General features: G+C 39.4%; 1 protein-coding gene across 2 annotated transcripts in view; it reads right to left on the minus strand.

Moving 5' to 3' along the window:
- Positions 1–23,787, minus strand: part of cwf19l2 (CWF19 like cell cycle control factor 2) — a 121,859-nt gene that overhangs the window by 77,421 nt on the left and 20,651 nt on the right. For both annotated transcript variants that reach the window (XM_059646630.1, XM_059646629.1), the window contains exons 4-6: positions 20,216–20,332; positions 15,393–15,512; positions 9,018–9,111 (exon numbers count right to left, since the gene is read on the minus strand). In XM_059646630.1, coding sequence (XP_059502613.1) covers positions 9,018–9,111; positions 15,393–15,512; positions 20,216–20,332 — 331 coding nt within the window. The remainder of the gene's footprint in view (positions 1–9,017; positions 9,112–15,392; positions 15,513–20,215; positions 20,333–23,787) is intronic.

Consider the following 23,787-nt stretch of genomic DNA (forward strand, 5'->3'; position numbering starts at 1 on the left):
TTTTAGTGTATCACACATGATTCGGTTGGTTGCACACACACCTCTGGTTTATACCCATTTCAGAGCTCAAGCACAAAAAAAACTGAAGGTTAACACTGAACTACAATACCGGGAGTGTATTATATTGTCAACATACCATCTTTCAGCTAAATCATTTCAGCGAAATCCAGGGCTTGTTATCACTGTTATTTTGGTATCAATTAATCTCACCAAAAAGACAATCTAACTGGTTATGATAATTTTGCCTTTTGTGAGAAATAGTTGAGTGCAAAGTAAATGTCACTCTTTCCACAATACTGAATACACTTCAAAAAATATTTCACTGGTTATGAAAAAGTTGAAATGTCTGGTGGTCATAAAGAACACTATACAAATGCAGTTCTTTCTTTTTCCATTCACAACTTTACCAGCTATTCTAGTGCCTTTTTAAAAACTAACTACACCAAGAACTAGAAACTGAACATTCAAAAGGATTTATTTTTCCTGATTACTCTGCAAAATAGTTAAAAATCTTGAGGCACAGTTCAAATAATGTGAATCTAAATATTTTCCAAAATTTTATGGTTAACTATTCAAATCACTTTTATATCTAATGTTACACCATCCTGAAATTTATTTTATCTAAAGATATTTTGGAAATGATTTAATAAACTATCTGACAGCTGGCAAGTCAGCAGCACGGCAAATTTCCAATCATAGAGTTATTTCTGAAGTGGGATGCTGTTACAGATATGCAAGAATATTCTACTCAACTAATGTGGTGCACAGCATTACATATAAAAGGAGAGATGTCTTCACAACAGCAGAGTCACAGGATTAACGGAGGTGCAAGTGAATGCTACAGGCACATAGTTTCAAACTTCACAGCATCCTGTCAAATTTAAATTTTATTATATCTATCTAGCCTCAATAATGATGACCATTAATGTCCTTTATGGAAGAAAGTCTGCCAACTTGCTTAGTCTGGCCTCTATGTGATTCGAGATCCACAGCAATATGCTTAACCTTGAACTGCCCTCTCAATACTGTAGTCTAATAAGTCATTCAGTTCAAGGGCTTTTAGGGATGGACAACAAATTTCGCTTTCCAGTGATGCCCATATCCTATGAAAGAATAAACAATCTTTTTCGATTCTCATAAATGCATAATTGGCTCTCACAACCTTAGCATTTTAAAATAAATGTTTACTTTTGAAAACTACATTGAACCAAACATCACGTTACCAACTTGGTAGCTTTCAGCAATTTGGCATTAATTGGAGCAATCAGTACATGTATTTGATTATACAAATTCAGGATCAGAAACAGAATACTGATCCTACTATCGAACCAAATGCTCTGTGTGTAGTCTTGTTCATATGCTGTTTATTATTCTAACTGAGCGTTTCTTTCACAGGTCTTGTACACATCCCACCTCATTCTATACCATTCCTCCAGAACAGAAAACATCATGTTCATGAACTATCATATCCCATTTTATAATAGATGTTTTTATGATTGTCTGTTATATGTATATGCAATTTTCTACACCATAACTTATCAGAGTTTGCTTCCTTGGTACATAAAGGCAGTTGAAAACAGAAGCATAAAGAACTGACAGAAAGGACACACTATGTCTGAACTAAATTGGAAAATAATGAGAAATCAGTGAAGCAACAAAGAGATCATTCCCGTTCCAATATGATTTACAGCAAAATTAAAATGCAAACATTGTGCTGCTGTGAAATATTCCCTGCTTTTTTTCGATGCAAAATGTGCAAGAAACAGCCAATGTAACTCCAAAATCTGAGTTCGAGACCATCTTGTAGAGATAATCTGAAACTACTCATGCTTAAAACTGTAATTAATGCAAGTCTACTCTACAAACTGAACTTTCTAATCTTTCTGATGTCTGGAATTTCACAGAGTTGTACACGTGTTTACACACATATGTACAGAAATAACCTTTCCCCACGATGTCTGTGTTACACAGTCATAAGTGCGCTATGGTGCTAGCCTGGATTGTCTTAAAAACAATGAACATTCTAAAATGATATTTCACATTAAATTTATAATCATGGGGTGATGTAAACTATTTTCTCAAAGTATACAATTAAAGTATTCTACACATTACAACCTATTCAAAAAATTAACGAAATTATACCTATTCACTGCTTCACCTTTCGATAATTTACTCTTGATTTGAGGTCCTTGAAGTCAAACCTGCTGCTTTTCTGTACGGTCATACACTGCAGAAAAATATTAACTTCTACTTCTTAAGCATCAAAAACTCATTAAAGCTGATAATTTTATTGGAAAGCCTGTTCAAATTCAATATATAAAATCCATCAAAATAAATTTCAATACCATGCATAAGCTTTACTGATTTTCCTTGTATTCCTGCTCAATCCACCATCAACATTGTTGCTCTGGTATTCCGTCCTAGAAAACGTAGGGTTCTTCATGTTTATAAATCAACAAGCATGTATATTTTGAGTGGTAGTTAAGAAAAATGTTTAAGACTTTTAGTTTAAATAAGTCACTTCTGGGTTTGGGGTGACAAAACAGTCATACTTGTGTCCGAAATTTATTTTAGAAAAATGATATTGTTTCCACAATTCTAAATTAAGTCGGTTCCATAAGTAAGCTTAATTTACACTCTAAAGCTTACCTGTTGTCCACTCAAATTAATGATGAGGATTTGATGTTTCTGTACCATCAACTAAAATTTCCACTTGTGTGATCACTAAGTACAAATTTCACTTGTTTATTTTAGTGAACCTCCCTGCTCTTATAGTATATGCAACAACTGATAAAAGCAAGCATCCCATATGCTTTCTTAGTTACCCAGTTAAACAACCCTGCCATCTTCAGAGATCTAACAGTTATCAAGTATAAGTCATCTTGGGCTAGCTCCTCATGCCCCATTCAGTCTGTATACCAGTCATAAAGTGTAAAATGAAGAAAGACAAAAGTAAAGTGAACACTAAGAATACAGATTTTGAGTATAGCTGAAAAAGGCCATATTGTGTCAAAACTATTTGGCGTAGAAGAATACACTGGTTAGATAATCACTAACAGTTCATGGCTAAACACATTTAAGTTTTAAACCAGGCAGTTTGATTCTGATTGGTCAAGACAAAGCCCTGAGAAATAAATCAGAGAACAGCCATCATCTGGGTTAATACAAGTGTTCTTTCTGTCTACAAATGACCTGGCAATGATAATGTCTCCACCAAAATCCATTTGCTAATAATAAGAGATAATGGGAACTGGAGATGCTGGAGAATCTAAGAGAACAAAGTGCGAAGCTGGATGAACACAGCAGGCCAAGCAGCATCTCAGGAGCACAAAAGCTGATGTTTCGGGCCTAGACCCTTCATCAGGGCCCGAAACGTCAGCTTTTGTACTCCTGAGATGCTGCTTGGCCTGCTTTGCTAATAATAAGTACTGTTTTCTCCTTTGGTCTGAATCCTACTTTGCTTTACAGTTGTATTTCTTGCAAATTATCCTGACAAGTGCAAGATGAAAAGTTTCAACAAAATGCCTTTGTTGAGTAATACGCACATTATATCATATCAAGCAAATATTTGAAAACAAATCTCAAAGATGTAGGAATTCACACTACCACCATTACTAAATGCAATAATTTAATGTGGCATGTTAGAAACATTGGAATGAGTCTTAAATCAACCTTCTAACATGGAGACAGACACTTAGGACTAGAAAATGGAGAAAAAAACTATGGATGGAAGGATTAGTTTCTGTTTCTTGTTTAACACTTTGTCTAACTTTCCCTTGTCTTAATTATTACCTTATACATAAAATATAAGATTATTTCAAGAAGAAAACTTCTGAACTTTTAAGAGAGAATAATAGGAGGCCATAAAATGACTCAATCATATTAAAACCAAAGCTTTGTGGGATAGGTCAACAGATCAGGTTTCCAGAACCTTGTGTCTTCACACTCAAACTTCAATAATCCTTTAACTCACAGCTGCAGGCGGCAGTGATATTTGGTAACCTCACTTTGGTTTAAGGTACTAATTTATTAATATTAATAAATATAAAACTAGGAGGTGGGACGACTTTACTTAAATTATTATTGCTACTGTCCAGTGACTACAAACATTCGTCACGTCTGACTGGGCTGTATACAAACGCAGCGCCTCAGGAGATAAAACAATCTATTAATCCATTGTAAAACAGTGTCTGCATTTCAATGTTTCTACAAACTAAACATTACAATTAAGAGCTTTTATATTATATTTCCCTGTAAAATCTTTACAAACTTAAGCACAATAATACAGTGGACAGCTGCAAAATAGGACACTCCAGAGTTGTACACATCTTATGTCTTTAGAGTTACGCAGTCAAAAACATTTATATCATTACATCTAGTTTTGTAGCTGTTTATTTATATAAAAAAGGCAAAACAGAGAAATTTCAAAAGATTTAATAGCCCATTTGACTGGTGGTATCTAAGTTTAGGTATAACATTGCATAAATGGAGACTTAAAATCAAACCATTTTCAGAATATAAACTGAAATAAAAAGGGCAAAATCAATTACCTGAATTTTCTGCCTTTTTAAAAATTTCTTAGGCAACATTTACATAGACTTGTGTAGAACATAAAGCATATATACAAGCCATTTAACTCAACTATTCTGTGCTTGTCTTTATACATACAATCTCATCTTAGCCATTCAGGGTATCATTGCAAACACTTTTCTTACATGTATTCATCTGCATGCCTTCTGAAAGTATGCAAGCCATTTGCCTCAACAGCCTCTTGTGGTACGAAATTCCATATTCTAACACACTTCCTAACTATTTCTCCTTTTTTAGCTATTGGATTTATTTGCAACTCTCTCACAGTTATAGTTGAAGTTTTGGATTCTCTCCTAAGTGGAAACATTCTTGCCACATTTGCCCTATTCAATTTATTGTGAACCTTTCAAGATTTCTGTCAACTCACTTTTAAGTTTAATATTTTCTAACGAAAGAGTTTCAATGTGTGTAATCTTTCACAAAAGCTGCCAGTTTCAATTCCAGTATCATTCCTTAAGGTATGTAAAATTTTAAAACCCAAGTATAAAACATCTCCAATCTTTCATCTACTATTCCGATCACTTTTTCAAAGTATTCTAGCAGGTTGGTTAAGCATGACCTCTCAACACTGACAATTATTTCATTATGGCAGAAGTGCATGCAAATGGATTTTTAGAAGATATTTGATAACATACCACATTTTAGGCCACTTAATCATGAAACAGCCCTTGGTGCTGGAGGTAGTACATATTAGCATGGGTAGAGTACTGCCTAACTAATAAAAGGCAGAGAATTGAGTTAAAGGGTGGCAACTATAACTAGTCATTTACTACAAGGATCAGTGCTAGGCCTACAAATCATTTATGATGTCTCATAATGACTTAGATGAGGAAAGTGAATGTACCACAGTCAAGTTTGTGGATTACACAAAATAAGTGGGAAGCTAAGTGGTTAGGATAACACAAAGACATTGCAGAGAGATATAGACAGTTTGAGTGAGTTGACAAAAACATTTTGCTGAAGCTCTTTATCTAGGCAGATGGATTATATTGTGGGGGAATATGAGGCCCTACAGTTTGGCTGGAATAATAGAGGCGTGAATATTATTTAAATGAAGAAAGACTGCAGAAAGCTGAGGAACAAAAGCATTTAGGAGCAGTCCTTGTCCATGAATCACAAAAAGCTGGCATACAAGCTCAGCGAGTAATATGCTAAGTTGACATGTATTTCCAAGGGAATGGAGTAAAGAAATAGGAATGCTTTGCTACAACTTATACAAGGTACTCATCAGACAAGAACTGGAATACTGCAAACAGGTTTGGGCACCATATGCAACGAAAGACACACCGGCACTGGAGACAGCCCAGAAAAGGCTCAGGAGATACCAGAGATGGACGGACAGTTTTCTGGGGACAGGTTCAGCAGATTAGACCTGTACTCATTGGAATATACAAGAATGAAAGGCAGCTTATTGAAACTTACAGGTGCTTTAGGGACTTGATAGGATAGATGCGGAAAGGGCACTGCCGCTTGTGGGTGAGTCTAGGGCGAGAGACTAAAATGTCAGAATAAGGAACTGTACATTTAAGACAATGTCATAGAGTCATCGAGATCCAAAGCACAGGAAAAGGCACATCAGCCTGTCTAGTCTGTGCCAAAAATAAGCACCTAACTATTCTAACCCCATTTTCCAGCACTAAGCCTGTAGCTTGTTATGCTTTTGCATTGCAAGTACACATCTAAATACTTCTTAAATGTTATGAGGGTTTCTGCCTCTACCACCCTACAGGCAGTGAGCTGAAGGTTCCCATCACCCTCTGGTTGAAAAGACTTTCTTTTCACGTCTCCTAAAAAACTTTCTGTTCGTTACCTTAATTCTATGCCCCCATCATTCATCCCTCAAATAAGGTAAAGGGTTCCATCCTGTCTACCTGATAACTTTATACATCTCAATCATGTTCCGTCCTCCATCTCCTTTGCTCCAACGATAACAATCCCAGTCTCTCAATCCAATCTCTCTTCATAAAGAAGATTCTCCATCCCAGGCAACATTCTAGTAAATTACCACCTCCATTGCATCACATATTCCTATAATGTGATGAACAGGAATTTCATCTCTGCAAGAATAACAAATCTGTGGATTTGACCTTTTATCGCAAAGGACTGATGGGGTTGGATCATCAAGTATATTCAACGCTGAGATAGCCAGATTTTTAATCAGTAAGACAATCAAGGGTTATTGGAGGAGAAAAAAAGTGGAGTTGAGGACTTGAGATCAGCCCTAATCTCACTGTATGGCACAGCAGACTCAATAGGCTGAATAGCCTAGTTCAGCTCTGATGTCTTATGATGTTATAGACAAATATAAGTTCATTACTGTCAGAAGCATCAGAAATGATAATGGGGAATGAATAAATAAATAAATGGCAGAAGAACTGAACACACAATTTGGTTCTACCTTCACAAATAATCTCCCAAACATGTCAGAAAATCGCAAGTCTAATGACAGGGCAGAATTGAAGAAAATCAGCACTAGTAAGAACATGGCGCAAGGAAAGCTTTGGGGTTAAAGGTTGTCAAATCTCCAGGGTATGATAATCCACATCCCAGAGTGCTAATCTGGAAGTACCGAATGCACTGATGGTCATCTTTCAAAATTCTGTAAACTCCTACACATTGGACGGTGGCAAATGTAACCCTACTATTTAAAACAGAAGGGAGAGGTAAAAAAAAAAGATAACTGGATATCAGTTAGCTTAACATCAGTACTAGGGAAACTGCTAGAGCCAGTTATAAAAGATGTGGTAACAGAACACTAGGAAAGCATTAATGGGATTGCACCATGCCAGCATAGGTTTATGAAAGGCAAGTCATGCTTAACAAATCTACTAGAGTTACTTGAAGAAGTGAGTGGTAGAATTGATAAGGGAGAATCAATCAATGTGATATAGTTGGATTTTCAGAAGACTTTTAATAATGTCAACCTAAGAAGTTAATGGACAAAATTAATGTACATTGGGCTGGGGGTAATATAGTGGCACGGACTAAGAATTGATCAACAGAAACAAAACAGAGTGGGAAAGAATGATCTTTTTCCTGTTAGCAGACAGTGACTAGTGGGGTACCACAAGGATCAATGTGTGGGTCCCAGCATTTATATAAAGACCTGGACGAGGGAACCAAATGCAAAATTTCCAAGTGTGCTGATGGCATTACTCCTTTTAGAAGGATGACAAGACCTCATTGAAACATATAACATTTTAACAGGGCTGGAGAGATTAGATACAAGGAGAATGTTTTCCCTAGTTGGCAAGACTCGAACTGGGGTCACAGTTTCAAGAAGTGGCCCAGGCCATTTAGGACTGAGATGAAGGAAAATTTCTTCACTCAATCAGTAGTGAACCTGTGGAATTACCTACCACAGAAGGTTGTGAAGTTCATATCATTGAATATATTTAAGAAAGAAATCAATAATTTTTTTTAGAAATTAAAGGTATCCAGAGATATGGGAAGAATAGGAATACTGCAATTTTGGTCTCTTTATCTGAGGAAGGATGCTCTTTAACTGGATGGAGTGTAGCAAAGATTCAGTAAACTGATTCCTAGAACGGCAAGATTGATATGGTCAGGACTGTATTCACTGGAGTTTAGAATAATGAGGGGAGGATCTCATGGAAACCTAAGAAATTCTAACAGGGCTAGGTTAAATGCAGAAAGGATGCCAACCCCATGGTGGGGGACTCCAGAATCGAGTCATAAGAATGATGGGTAAACCTTTCAGGACCGAAAGGAAGAAAGATTTCTTCATCCAGAGACCGGTGAGCTTATGGAATTCACATCACAAAGTGGGTGAGGCAAAAACTTTAGCTATTTTCAAGAAGAAGGTAGATACAATTCTTGTGGTGGAAGGGATTAAGAGATATGAAGGGAAGGTGGGATTAGGGTAAAGAGCTCAATGATTAGACATGATTATATTGATTCCCACAGCAGGCTTGAAGGGTTTATTGGCCTACAGTTATTTTCTATGAAATGAAGAGAGAGAGGATAAGTCATGATCATATTGAATGTCACAGCTAGTTCAATGCTCCAAGTGGCTTACTCCTGCTCCTAGTTTCTACAGTTCTCTTTAACAACCTCTTAGCATTGCTGAAGACTTAGCAACCACAAACTAAGGTTATGTTAAATGTCTGATCCAAAATCAAGTTTCCTGCAATAGTTACCGGCCTCTGTCCTGAACCAATCTATACAATACCTAGAATCAGACATATGAGGAACTAGACAACTTAAATTATCAGTAGAAAATGCACCTTTCAGTCCAGGTTATGAAAACAAATCTGTTATTGAAGCTGCTGGCAAGGCCATAATTTATTCACAATTTATTTCAAATAAGCAAGATGTGTGATGACACTTAATGACAAATAACAAATAAAACTGAAATAAAAGCAAAATGAACCACGACACTAAAACAATTTTTACTTTACATTTACCTTTTTGAACTGGGACTGAATCACCTTCCTCAGATGGCAAGCCAGAACCTCCATCTTTCCAATAGGGATTCAGTTCTCTTTTGTTTATCTCAGCCTATAATCGAAGAATGCAATGAAAGAAATTACAAACACTGCAGCACACAAAATAAAACAACAATTTCATTGTCCATAGAGTATATTTGAGAATAATTTCTGAAAGTTTGTTGTATTCATACTCAAAGAAGAAAACCTGGGCAGAAGTTTCAGTTCATCCTGCTACAGATTTAAAACTTCATTTTAGCAGATCTATAAGTATTGTTATAAAGGAAAGACAATGTCTGAGTGGTATTATCACTAGACTATTAATCCCGAGACCTAGATATGACTCCCACCACAGCTGACAGTGGAATTTGAATTCAATAATAAAAATCTGGAATTAAGGTTTTACTGATGACCAGGAAATCATTGTCGATTGTCAAAAACATCCACCTAGGTCACTAATAGCCTTCAGAGAAGGAATCTGGTCTGCCTACATGTGACTCCAGAACCACAGCAATGTGGGTGACTCTCAATTGCCCACTCAAATGGCCTAGCAAGCCACTCAGCTGCACCAATCATTACAAAGTCTCAAAGAAATGAGACCAGACGAATTACCTGGCATCAACCAAGGCACCAGAAAAGAAAACGACAGAAACTGCCCTGGTGACCCCGCAAAATCTTCTTCACTAACATCTGGGGTCTAGTGTCTAAATTGGGAGAACTGTTTCACAGAATCATTCATGGAATCATATCTTACAGACAATGTCCCAGAAACCATCTTCACAATCCCTGGATATGCCCTTTCTCACCAACAGAACAGATCCAGCAGAAGTGGCAGCACAGTGGTATACAATCCATAGGGAGTTATCCTGGGAGTCCTCAAAATTGATTCCAGACTCCATGAAGTATCATGGCTTTAAGTTAAACACAGGCAAGGAAACCTCCTGCTGATTACCGTGTACTGGCCTCCCTCAGCTAATGAATCAGTAGTCCTCCATGTTGAACAACTCTTTGGTGGAGCAGAGGATGGCAAGGGCATAAAAGGTACTCTGGGTGGGGGATTTCAATGCCCACCACCAAGAGTGGCTTAGCAGCAGCACTACAGATCGAACTAGTTAAGTCCTAAAGGACATAACTTCTAGACCTGGGCAGGTGGCATGGGGACTAATGGGGGAAAAACATACTTGACCTCAGCCTTACCCATCTGCCAGCTGCAGATGCATCTGTCCAAGACATAATTGATACGAGCAACCACCACACAGTCTTTGTGGAAACGAAATCCTGCCTTCACACTGAGAATAATCTCCATCGTGTTGTGTGGCACTGTCACCATGCTAAATCGGACAGACTTGGCAAGGATCTAGAACTCAAGACTGAGCATCCATAAGGCGCAATGGGCCATCAACAGCAGAATTATACTCCAGCACAAATCTGTAACCTCATGGCCTGGCATGTCCCCCACTCAACCATTACCATCAAGCCAGGGATCAACGCTGGTTCAATGGAGTACGCAGGAGAGCATGCCAGGAGCAGGACCAGGCATACGTGAAGATGAGGTGTGAAGCCACTAAACAGGGCTATTTGTACGCCAAACAGCATAAGCAGCAAGTGATAAACAGAGCTAAACAATCCCACAACCAACAGATCAGACCTAAGCTCTGCGGTCCTGCCATATCCAGTCATGAATGGTGGTAGGCGATTCAACAATTCACTGGAGGCGGCGGCTCCTGCAATATCGCAATCCTTAATAATGAAGGAGCCCAGCACATCATTACAAAAGATAAGGCTCAAGCATTCACAGAAATCTTCAGCCAGAAGCACCAACTGATGATACACCTTGGCCTCCTCCAGAAGTCCACAGCATTACAGATACCAATCTTCGTCCAATTCCATTCACTCCATGTGACATCAAGAAATGGTTGGAGGCACTGGATACTGGAAAGGCTCCGGGGCCTGACAGCATTCTAGTAAGAGTGTTGAAGACTTGTGCTCCAGAACAGCTAGGTCACTCCCCTAGCCAAGCTGTTCCAATACAGTTACAACACTGATAGCTACCTGGCAATGTGGAAAACTGCCCAAATATGTCCTGTACATAAAAAGCAGGAAAAATCCAAACCAGCCGATTACCACCCCATCAGTCTACTCTCGACCATCAGTAAAATGATGGAAGGTGTCATCAATAGTGCTATCAAGCAGCACCTGCTCAGCGATGTCTAGTGTGGGTTCCATCAGTGCCACTCAGCTCCTGATCTCATTACAGCCTTAATTGAAACAGGAGAAAAAAAAGCGAGCTAAATTCCACAGGTGAGGAGAGAGTGACAGCCCTTGACATCAAGACTGCTTTTGGCTGAGTGTGGAATCAAGGAGCCCAAGCAAAACTGTAATCAACGCGTATCAGGGGCAAGCTCTCCAACTGCTTCATCAACGGCTTTCCCTCCAACATAAGGTGCGAAATGGGGATGTTCACCAATGTTCAGTACCATTCACAACTCCTCAGACACTGAAGCAGTCTGTGTCCAAATGCAACAAGGTCTGGACAATATCCAGACTTGGGCTGAGAAGTGGCAAGTAACATTCGTGCCATATAAAAGCCAAGCTATGGCCATCACCAATAACAGACAATTTAATGACCACCCTTTGATGTTCAATGGTGTTACCTTCACCAAATTCACCCACTATCAACATTCTGGAAGTTATCAAGATCAGAAACTCATATGGACTCACCACATAAATGCAGTGGCTACAAGAGCAGGTCAGAGGCTAGGAATGCTGTGGCGAGTTACTCATCTCCTGACTCCCAAAAGCCTGTCCACCATCTACAAGTTAGAAGTGTGCTGGAATACTGTCCACTTGCTAGGATGAGTGCATCCCCAACAACACTCAAGAAGCTTGACACCATCCAGGACAAAGCAGCCTGCTTGACTGGCACTGCATCCACAAGCATCTACTCCCTCTACCACCAATGCTCAGTAGCAGTGAGTATTTTCTACAAGATGCACTGCAGAAATTCACCAAGGATTTTCAGACAGCACCTTGCAAACCCATGACCTCTCCCATCTTGAAGGATAAGGGCAACAGATATTATGGGTACACTACCACCTTCAAGCTTCCCTGCAAACAATGCACCATCCTGACTTGGAAATATATTGTCATTCCCTCACTATCACTGGGTCAAAATTCTGGAATTCCTTCCCTACTGACATTGGTGTGTCAATCCACAGCAAGTGGACTGCAGAAGTTCAAGAAGGCAGCTCACCACCATCTTCTCAAGGGCAACTAGGGATGAGCAATAAATGCTGGCCAGCTAGCAATGCCCACATCCCACAAAATGAATAAATAATTTTTTAAAAAAGCAGGTAGGGAATTTAAACGGCATAAAATTCATTAGGACACAGGGCCATTCAGCCCATCAAGCCTATCCCAGTTCTCTTGAGATCAATTCAGTGAATTGTATCACTCATTCTATCATCATAGCCTTGCAAATTTGTTTCATTCAAATAAATATCCAAATTCCTTTGATCGTTCTCCACCCGCAGATAAGAAGTTCCACGTATTACTATTCACTACAATTATAGACAAAAAGTTTCTTCTGATATCTGCTCTGCACTTGTCCAAAGCCTTAAACCTTTCACATAACAACGTAGCAACCAGAGTAGACTGTTCAGCCCACCGAGCCTGTCGACTATTCAATTCAATGATGGCTGATTTAATGCCTCATTGCCTTTTAACCAACCCATCACTGAAGACCTTTGCACCATTGGTAGTCAGACATCTATCAATCTCTACCTTAAACATACTCGAAGAATGGGCTTTCATAGGAATTCTGTGCCACATATTGCTAAGTTTCACAGCTGTCTAAGTAAAAGCATTGCTCCTCACCTTGGACCTAATTGCCATTCCTCTTATTCCCAAATTGTAACACCTTGTTCTAGACACTCTAACCAGCAGAAACATTCTACCTCCATCAGGTCAAACGTTACTAATGAAATATAATGCGGGTAAACATGATGTTAGGCACTTAGGTGGGAAGAATGGAGAACTGATTATTTAATGGAGAGACACTGCAGAAAACTACAGAAGACGGAGCTGGAAGTTGGGTATCAATCACAAAAATCTAACACAAAAGTGCAGCAGGTAATAGGGGAGGCAAATGAAACGTTGGTCTTTATTTCAAAGGGAACGGAATTTAAAATTATATAAGGCACTAGTCAGCCAGAGCTGGAATACTGCGAACAGGTTTGGGCGTCTTTTCTAAGGAAAATTATGTTAGCATTGGAGGTAGCCCAGAGAAGTTTAATTTAGGGTGATACCAGAGATGGAGGAACTATCGTATCAGGGGCAGCAGGTTCTGCCTTTAGTAATATCAGTTTAGAACTACAAGAGGTGACCTTTTGAAACATAAAAGATTCTGAGAAGATTTGAAAACATAGATGTTGAAAAGTTGTCTTCCTTTATAAGAAAGTCTAGAATCAAAGAATATCACTCTGTTAAGACATACAGGAGAAAGTGGAAACAGGATACTGAGTTTATTGATCAGGCGTGGCAACACTGAATTGTAGGATAAGGCTTGAAGGGCTGAATGGCCTACTCCTGCTCCTATTTTCTATGTTTCCATGAGATGAGACATAATTTTTTTCTGAAGGTAGTGTGATTCCATGTAATTCTTTACTGCAGTGGCAGCTCAGGCTGGATCATTAAGTGCATTCAAGGCTGAGACAAAAAGATTTTTAATTAGTAAGGGAATCAAGGTTATGTGGAAAAGGCAGGAAAGTAAAGTTGAGGGTTATCAGATCAGGCATGAGCTCATTGAATATTGGAGAGACTCAATGAGCTGAATGGCTACTTCTACCCCTACACCTTATGGTCTTACGTTATCTATCCCTTTTGAGGTATTTTGTAAGTTGCATTGAGATTACCTCTCATTTTTCAAAACTCCAGAGAACATAGAACAATAAATCAATATTGTCTCCATCTGCCCCTTCTACCAAAATGCATCACCGCACAATTTTCAGTCTTAAATTCCATTTGTCTGCTCATCCTATAACACTGTCCAACATGTGGCCTATCAAGGGTTTTGATCTGGCTATTGGACTGGTGTTGAAAATACAGGTGAGTGGAATTCACTAATTCTGCAAGAAACTGCTTGTCCAATGTCAGGTAGCTTCACCTCTGCATTAAGCTCACTAGTGAATGGGAGCAATCAACAGCAAATGTAGGAGAGAAAACACCAGTGATTTAAGAAGCAGGTATGATGCTAAGTTGGTTCACATCTCACAGCCATCATCTATTCTGGATATTGTGGTCAAATCTTAGTGATACCTCATCTTCTCGTGAAAGTGCCAGACCCCTATTAAAGTACAAAAATCTGGATGCCAGGGCTGGCTAAGGAGCTTGAGTCAACTGCTTACCGGCCTAAAGTACAACAGAGAGGAAGCACCTTAAACAACAAATTCCATAGTGTTAAAATCTCCAAATCTGGGGAGACTAGGGGAAAGTCAACATTTGAAAGGGATTGTTTGTAAACGGGCAAATTCTCCACAAATGCTTTCTGACTTGACTACTTCAAGCATTTTCTGATTATATTTCAGATTTCCAGCATCTGCAGTATTTCACTCGCCTATTATGCGCTTCATGCTGAATATTTGTAAGTGTGGGTTAGTTTCAATTTAAAATAAGAAAATATTTATCATTCAGAGCAAAATGTATTTTTTCTTATAACAAAATCTAGTAGAGAGGCTATAGTAAGTTCATTACTATAGGAAGTGAGCTAATAAATTGGTGTCTTGATAAAATTGTATATTTTGCTATTCTCAAACAAAACAAAATGAATTTCCAAAGTCTTACCTTTGCAAAATTTGCTCCCTGGCATGTGAATAACAAAGAGCTGAAATGTCACCCAAACAAAATCTTTCAGTACTCTTGTGCTGGACTATCCATGTCCTAACACAGTGAAATGATATCATCCTCAGTTTGTTACACACCTATATTGGTCGCAGGTATCAGTACTCACGGCCTAAAAGGGTGTTACACTTGAAATTCCATAGCAGACAAGGCTGCAGCCCAACTGCCTGAAAGTGGGATTAGAAAAGATAGATGCCAGATGACTAGCACAGACACAACAGGCTGTGCTGTAAAGACTCTGACTATATGACCATGAATACTTGTTTCTACATTAATTAAGAACATCAAAAAGCCCCTCGAGAAAATCTTATGTAAAATGGTGCGTGCTGCTACAATACAATACATTAAAAAGAGTACAATACTGCTAGTTTGCAAAATAATGTATCTTATAATTTCTTGACTACTTAAATACATTATTTCATGTTAATTTTTTTTACTTTCATGTTTTCATATTACCTGTTCCATAGCTTGCACCTTTTCATGTTCCATTTCTTTCTCCTTCAATTTTTCAGCCCTGATTGCTGCCGTGGAAACGGTCTTTAAAGACATGAAGTCTAACATCATCCATTCTTCCCTCTAGCATAGAACAAATACATTTAAAATTTTTAATTTATGCAGCTACTACAATTATGCTTAAGTGAGGAGTGGTAAGTTAGGTACCTTCTCTTCTCCCCCTTTCAGTTAGCAATAACAAAGATTTTGATTGATTTCTGGCATGGATATAAATCATGCCAAACAAAAATGCGGTAAACTAGAGAAAAATGAAGCTGTCACTTACAAAGTTTTCTTAAAGGCAAAATTCATTACTACCAACCCCAAGAAAAATAAGAAAATACAACATCAATCTCACACACGAACACTGGTAGCAAGTTTAAAAAGGAGAGCATGTCATACGGAGAGGAAGAATAAAGAATATGCAATTTACATCTTTGAGGTGTTTGGTTTTTAACTCAAAAGTACGGTTATTTAAATGTTGCTCTGTATCCTTTGCAACAGCAAAGTGTGTACATGTTTTTGAGCTTCCAGTGAATGGCTATTCCATCAAGTTGTTTTTTCACCAGGTGTTGTCTTCTGAGAGACTGAGAATCAGACAATGGGGGTTGGTGAGGTGTGGGACAGGGAAAAGCAGAGACGGGGCAAGGAAGGAGGAGAGGGAAAGCGGGTGAACAGAGAGAGAGAGAGAGAGAGAGAGAGAGAAAGAAACGGGAGAAACAGGGAGAGGGACGAGACAGCAGGGGGAGGGAGGGATGAGAGTGAGAGGGGCAAAAGTAGGTCATTTGGACAATGGAGTCTGCTCTGCTCAATGAAATCATGGCTGATCTCATGATCCTCAATTCCATTGTCCTGCCGTTTCTTCTCAAACACTTGATTATTCCCTTCCAGATTAAAAATCTGTCAATCTTAGCCTTGAATATATGTAACGATCCAGCTTCTCCAGTCAAGAATGACACAGATACACTATGCACTGAGGGAAGAAATTCCTTCTCAATTCTGCCTAAACAGATGAGCACATTCCTTCAGATTTTGGTTCTAAACGTTCTCACAAAGGGAAACAACTTTACCACATCAACGCTTTCAAGTCTTCTGAGAATCTTCTATGTTTCAATAAAATTGTCTCTTGTTTTTCTAAATTCCAATAAGTAGAGCCTGACTTACTCAACCTCTCCTTGTAAGACAGTTACCTCATACCCAGGATCAAGATGGTGATCCTTCTCTAGACTGTCTCCAATGCCAGTATATCTTTTCTTAAATAATGGGAGCAAAACTATTCACAGGATTCTAGGTGTGATATCATTAACGTCCAGTATAACTTTCCTTCCCTTTGGCCCATTTCCTTTAAAAGAAAAACCATTTGCCTCCCTATTACCTGCTGAAATTCTATGCTAACTTTGTCTGATTAATGCATTGAAACTCCCAAATCCCTCTGTGCAGCAGTTATCTGTGAGTTTCCTCCATTTAAATAATATTCAGCTTTCCTACTCTCCAAAGTGTATGACCTCACATTTTTACTCATTGTATTCCTTCCGTCAAGTTTTTGCTGACTCATGTAATCTGTCTATATAACTTCTGTGCCATCCTCACCACTTGCCTTCCTCCCTATTTTTGCATCATCTGCAAACTAGGGGAGAGAGGAAGGTCAGTGCCTCGATTGCTGCCTGTAGCATGAAACTGGGGCATAAGGATTCAAACAGCAAACTTGTCCAAATCAAACTTGAAGCAAAGATTGGGAAGTGTTTGGCCACAGTACCAGAAGCACAATGGGTCAATTTAGTCTTCATTTAGTTGTATGCAAATAATGGCAGGATATAACACAGTATAAAATGATTAATCACCTAAGTCAAGGCATGTACAGTCTCCTGAAGACAATGGCTATGTCAGCAAAAGCATGCTAATCCAAACCAATTTGACCATACAAACATCAATAATTTTCAAACCTGTAAGATCATTTGGCCTGCTGCCAAAATTCTTTGATAATCCAACCTCAGCCTTGATGATCAATGGCATTATACTAACAGGAACACAAGAATAGCAGTATCCAGTTAGAGGGCACAGTAGTTATACGTTGAACAAGTAATCTACAGTTCTGCAGTAACAGTCCAGAAAAATGAGTTCAAAATCTCAACTAAACAATTTATATTCAGTTAACTAAATAAAGTGGAAATAAAAAGTTAATTTCAGAAATAGTGACCCACTGAGGTACCAGTTCAGTACAAAAATCCAAATCTAATATCTTTAAAAGGAAGGAAATCTGCTGACCTTAACCATTCAGGCTGATTTGAGACTCCCATCTAATATCAATTTATTGACTCTTACCTGTCCTCTGAATTAGCCTTGTGTAAGCCAATCGGTTAGATTAAAAAAACCATAATGATGGAGCATCACCTTCTCCAGAACAATCGGAATGGGCAATAAAGGCTGGTCTTGTTAGAAACACTAGTTAATAAATTAAATAAATACAAGATGGATTCTCTGCAGTGGACCCCATTAGTTGGGAGGGATTGTTGAAGCATTCTTGATAAATTGCCATAGTGCATCTTATGGATGGCTTAACAGAATACCGAGAGATCTGGCAGTGCAAAGGGTTATGGTTAACCTGATAGATTAGCTGATCAAACAGATGGTTTCAAGCTTCGTGAATATTGTTGGAATGAGGCTGAGTGGTTAAGTATATTCAAGACTGAGACAGACAGATTTTTAATCAGTAAGGGAATCAAGGGTTAAATTGAAAAAAACAAGAACATTAAGTTGAGGATTATGATATTAGGCATGCTCTCATTGAATGGTGGAGTAGACTTGATACACCTGAATGGTTCACTTCGGTTCCTACATCTTCTGGAGCTGCCTTGATGCAGTTGTCTTGACTTGTCTGCCTTCAGTTTACTAGTCTGTCAAAAACTTAGGATAGAGACTGTTACAAGAACTTTCTTCCTGTGAGCATCTTGCTTTTCTGCTGTGTTTGGGATGGTTACCATTCATGTTCAGCACAAAGATTGATAGATTTCTAGATAATAAAGATACCAAGAAATATGGGGACACTACAGGAAAATATTCTTAATGGAAATGATCAGAATAACAGAGCAGGGTAAATGGCTCAAATAAGCTCGTATTCCTCGAAGAGAATATGGTTAGATGTGAGTTTGCTCGCTGAGCTGGAAGGTTCGTTTTCAGACATTTCGTCACCATTCTAGGTAACATCATCAGTGAGCCTCCGACGAAGCGCTGGTGTTATGTCCCGCTTTCTATTTATCTGGTTAGGTTTCCTTGGGTTGGTGATGTCATCACCAATGCAGGAAATGACATCACCAACCCAAGGAAACCTAACCAGATAAATAGAAGGCGGGACATAACACCAGCGCTTCGTCGGAGGCTCACTGATGATGTTACCTAGAATGGTGACGAAACGTCTGAAAACGAACCTTCCAGCTCAGCGAGCAAACTCACATCCAGAACCTCAGCATGAACTACAAATCTTCTCAAAACTCACTAGAATATGGTTAGGTCAGGCTATTACTTGACTCCTCTGAAAGGCAACTCTCCCAATTTTACTGCAGATCTTCAGATGTTATGAGGAGGACTTTTCAGAATAGCCCACTCCTGGTTATGTGTTTTCCTATTCCAAGTTAACTGGAATGAATACAACTTCATCATTTCTAAACTTGGGTGGTCTATCTTGTTCTACTCAATGAAAGTTTTTTGTAGTAGTTTTGGTACAAATTAGTGGCTTGTTATGCCTTTTCAGAGGTTTACATGCAGTCAAAACAAATTGCTTCATCTGAAGGAGGAACAATCATTACATTCGCAGGTGACACCAAAACTGGTGTAGAAGGTTATCTCAGACTACAACGGGACCTTGATTAGATGGGCTAAGGAATAACAGATGGAGTTTTAATTTCGATAACTGTGAAGTGTTACATTTTGGGAAGGCAAATCAGGGCAGGAAATTTACATGGTAGGTTCCTAGGGAGGTGCTGCCGAACAAAAGACCTTGGGGTACAGGTTCATAGCACCCTGAAGGTGGAGTCACAGGTAAATGGGATAGTGAAGGTGGCATTTGATACACTTGTCTTTATTGGTCAGTGCATTCAATATAGGAGTTGGGATGTCATGTTGTGGACATTGGTCAAGCTACTTTTGGAATACCATGTTCAACTCTGGTCTCCGTGCCATAGGAAAGATATTGTTAAACTTGAAATGGTGCGGAAAAGATTTGCAAGGTCGTTGCCAATGCTGGAGGATTTGAGCTATAGGAAGAAGTGGGATAGGCAGAGGCTGTTTTTCCTGGGACATCGGAAGCTGAGGGATGACCTTATAGAAGTTTATAAAATCATAACAGGCACAGATAGGGTGAATAGCCATGGTCTTTTTCCTGGGTCAGAACAGTCCAAAACTAGAGGGCATAGGCTTAAGGTGAGAGGGGCAAGATTTAAAAGAGACCTGAGCGGTAACTTTATCCACGCAGATGGTGGTGCGCACATGGAATGAACTGCCAGAAGAAGTGGTGAAGGCTGATACAATTATAATATTTAAAAGGCATCTGGATGGGTACCTGAATAGGAAGGGCGAAGGGGTACATGGACCAAATGCTCGCAAATGGGACTAGACTAATCTACGACATCCAGTTGGCACGGACAAGTTGGACCAAAGGGTCTGTTTCCATGCTGTACAACTGTTATGACTCTAAGTCAGAACAGATTTCCTTCCATAAAGGACATTAGATACCTCTCATGGAATTGTTTCCATATTGTAACATTCTGAAGTCCTGGAAAGGCTTTTCATACCTGAGCAGTGTCTGTTTTACTTGCAGAACTTAATTGCTCCTCCTGGATTTTCCAAGGCTTTTCATTGTTGCCACCGTCAGAACCAGTAGGCGCTTCAACCCATTCCATCTCTGAATCCTGCAGCATTAAAGTAAAATTCATTCAAAAACAATGGCAAGTGTTTTCATGGAATCCAACTAGTATAATGTACGACTAGTTCACAGTTAAAATGTGCATTAATCCTAGTGACTGTACATTTTCTATTAGCAAACTATTTCACCTTTATCAATTCAATGCTGCATGAGTATCTTACATGTATACCAAAGGTGGAAGATCAATTATTTCACACACTGGTGCATTTGATTTCCTTCTGCAATCTTGACCATTCAACGAAGAAATGAAAATCCCTACCATATCAAGAAACTGAATGCACTACTAACTTGTTTCCTTACCTTAAATTTCTAAACTGTAGAATTCACCAAAACCAAGTTAACGACAAAACATTCAAGATAACTCTGTCAATTTTAAAATCTTCCAATTTCAGAAAGTTATTTTTAAAAGACATGCTTCCCTGGTTATTATTGACAATAATTTTAAAATGTATCTCTAGTTTGGATGCATTAACAAATACAATATTATTTAAAAACAGTGTTTATGCTATTTAAGACAGAACAAGATAAAAGTTCAAAAGCACTAAGTATTCAAAAGTAAACATTAACAACATCAGGCATTTACTCAATAAACAAATTTTGGATAGGGATATTGAATGCACATTAATAATATTTTAGAATTATGCAATCCTTACAATACAGAAAGAGGCCATTCTGTCCATCGAGTCTGCACCGAGTATGCAAAAAGCATCTCACTCCGATCACCATAATTCTTCATGGAGCTTTTATCATGGCTAACCCACCGAACCCACACATCCCAGGACACTATGGGCCACTATTTAACATGGCCAATCCACCTTATCTGCACGACTTTGGACCATGGGAGGAAACCTGCACAGCCAGAGGGAGAACATACAAACTCCACACAGTCACCCAAGGCTGGAATCAACCCCAGGCGCTGAGAGATAGCAGCGCTAACCATTGTGTCACCAGGCCACCCAAAGTTTGTTTTTGTTAATCCAGGAGGCAATTACTTCTAGGCAATGCACGCCTAAAATTGTTGATTTCAATGCCATTGCTTTGGATACATGATTTTCTGTATCTTCCATTTGTGAATTTGCTAAATTGATATTTGTTTAACATTGCCGCAAATATATTAAATATAAATTGCAGCTGATTTAATAGAATGAAACCAGTTGAATCTCATTTAAATGTATAAGCATCTTCAAGCCTTACCTGTTCAAAAACAAAACCAAGGTCAGCAGTGGACCTGACTATCCAATTGAATTTCATGGTATGAGTTACTCAAATGACAAAATTCAGTTATTCAATGTCACAGTAAATGAAAAAGTGTAATTAATAATTTAAAAAGTTTTACAGCAGATCTGACAAAGCTACCAATGCATGTAGGTTTCTTAAATTTTATTTGTTCAGATGTGAGAATATCCATGGGCTTATTGACTTGGGTTTTAGTTTATAAATTATCATCAACATTAAGTCATCATAATAAAATGTGAGGCTGGATGAACACAGCAGGCCAAGCAGCATCTCAGGAGCACAAAAGCTGACGTTTCGGGCCTAGGCCCTTCATCAGAGAGGGGGATGGGGTGAGAGTTCTGGAATAATTAGGGAGAGAGGGGGAGGCGGACTGAAGATGGAGAGAAAAGAAGATAGGTGGAGAGAGTATAGGTGGGGAGGTAGGGAGGGGATAGGTCAGTCCAGGGAAGACGGACAGGTCAAGGAGGTGGCATGAGCTTAGTAGGTAGATGGGTGTGCGGCTTGGGGTGGGAGGAAGGGATGGGTGAGAGGAAGAACAGGTTAGGGAGGCAGAGACAGGTTGGACTGGTTTTGGGATGCAGTGGGGGGAGGGGACGAACTGGGCTGGTTTAGGGATGCAGTTGGGGAAGGGGAGATTTTCAAACTGGTGAAGTCCACATTGATACCATTAGGCTGCAGGGTTCCCAGGCGGAATATGAGTTGCTGTTCCTGCAACCTACGGGTGGCATCATTGTGGCACTGCAGGAGGCCCATGATGGACATGTCATCTAAAGAATGGGAGGGGGAGTGGAAATGGTTTGAGACTGGGAGGTGCAGTTGTTTGTTGCGAACTGAGCGGAGGTGTTCTGCAAAGCGGACTCCAAGCCTCAGCTTGGTTTCCCCAATGTAGAGGTAGCCACACCGGGTACAGTGGATGCAGTATACTCCCAGTCGCAAACCATTTCCACTCCCCCTCCCATTCTTTAGATGACATGTCCATCATGGGCATCCTGCAGTGCCACAATGATGCCACCCGTAGGTTGCAGGAACAGCAACTCATATTCCGCCTGGGAACCCTGCAGCCTAATGGTATCAATGTGGACTTCACCAGTTTCAAAATCTCCCCTTCCCCAACTGCATCCCTAAACCAGCCCAGTTCGTCCCCTCCCCCCACTGCACCACACAACCACCCCAGCTCTTCCCCTCCACCCACTGCATCCCAAAACCAGTCCAACCTGCCTCTGCCTCCCTAACCTGTTCTTCCTCTCACCCATCCCTTCCTCCCCCCCCAAGCCGCACCCCATCTACCTACTAACCTCATGCCACCTCCTTGACCTGTCTGTCTTCCCTGGACTGACCTATCCCCTCCCTACCTCCCCACCTATACTCTCTCCACCTATCTTCTTTTCTCTCCATCTTCGGTCCGCCGCCCCCTCTCTCCCTATTTATTCCAGAACTCTCACCCCATCCCCCTCTCTGATGAAGGGTCTAGGCCCGAAACGTCAGCTTTTGTGCTCCTGAGATGCTGCTTGGCCTGCTGTGTTCATCCAGCCTCACATTTTATTATCTTGGATTCTCCAGCATCTGCAGTTCCCATTATCTCTGAAGTCATCATAATGTGGTTTTAAAAACGTACTGTACAAATTTATTGCAAAACAATGGCCAGTGCAATATTTAAAACACTACACAGGTAAAGCCTCTCATGTCATGTTATAAAACTTAGTCTACCACATTATCTCTTAAAGTTCTTCTGCATTTTGACATTAATCCATAGAAACAAGGCATAGCTGAAGCCTCTTGGCCCTTCAAGCCTGTTCCACCATTCATTAAGATCACAGCTAATCTGATTTTAACCTCAACTCTACATTCCTGCATATCCCTAACAATTATTCATTCCCTTCACCCATCACACTTGTGTTCCTGATCCAGAGACATCTTTGAGGTTTGAGTTCTTTTTCAACATTTAATAACTTTAATTTGATTATGTAAGGAATTAATTTATTTTATATGTATTTGCAGTTAACACTCACTGAGAGCAAGAACTGCTTTATGTCCAAGATCAAAAGGTTTTATGGCTCAAGCTAATGCACGCTTAGGCTAATAAATGTAAACGTATTTTGAGGATAAAGACTTTGACTCGGTTATGTTTTAAAGTTGCTTACATTGTAATATACAGGCTCTGTATATTAGTTTTGTATGGCTCTATGGAGTGTGAATTTGTTTTAG

Source organism: Stegostoma tigrinum, chromosome 6 (assembly GCF_030684315.1).
Source record: "Stegostoma tigrinum isolate sSteTig4 chromosome 6, sSteTig4.hap1, whole genome shotgun sequence".
NCBI classification, from domain to species: domain Eukaryota; kingdom Metazoa; phylum Chordata; class Chondrichthyes; order Orectolobiformes; family Stegostomatidae; genus Stegostoma; species Stegostoma tigrinum.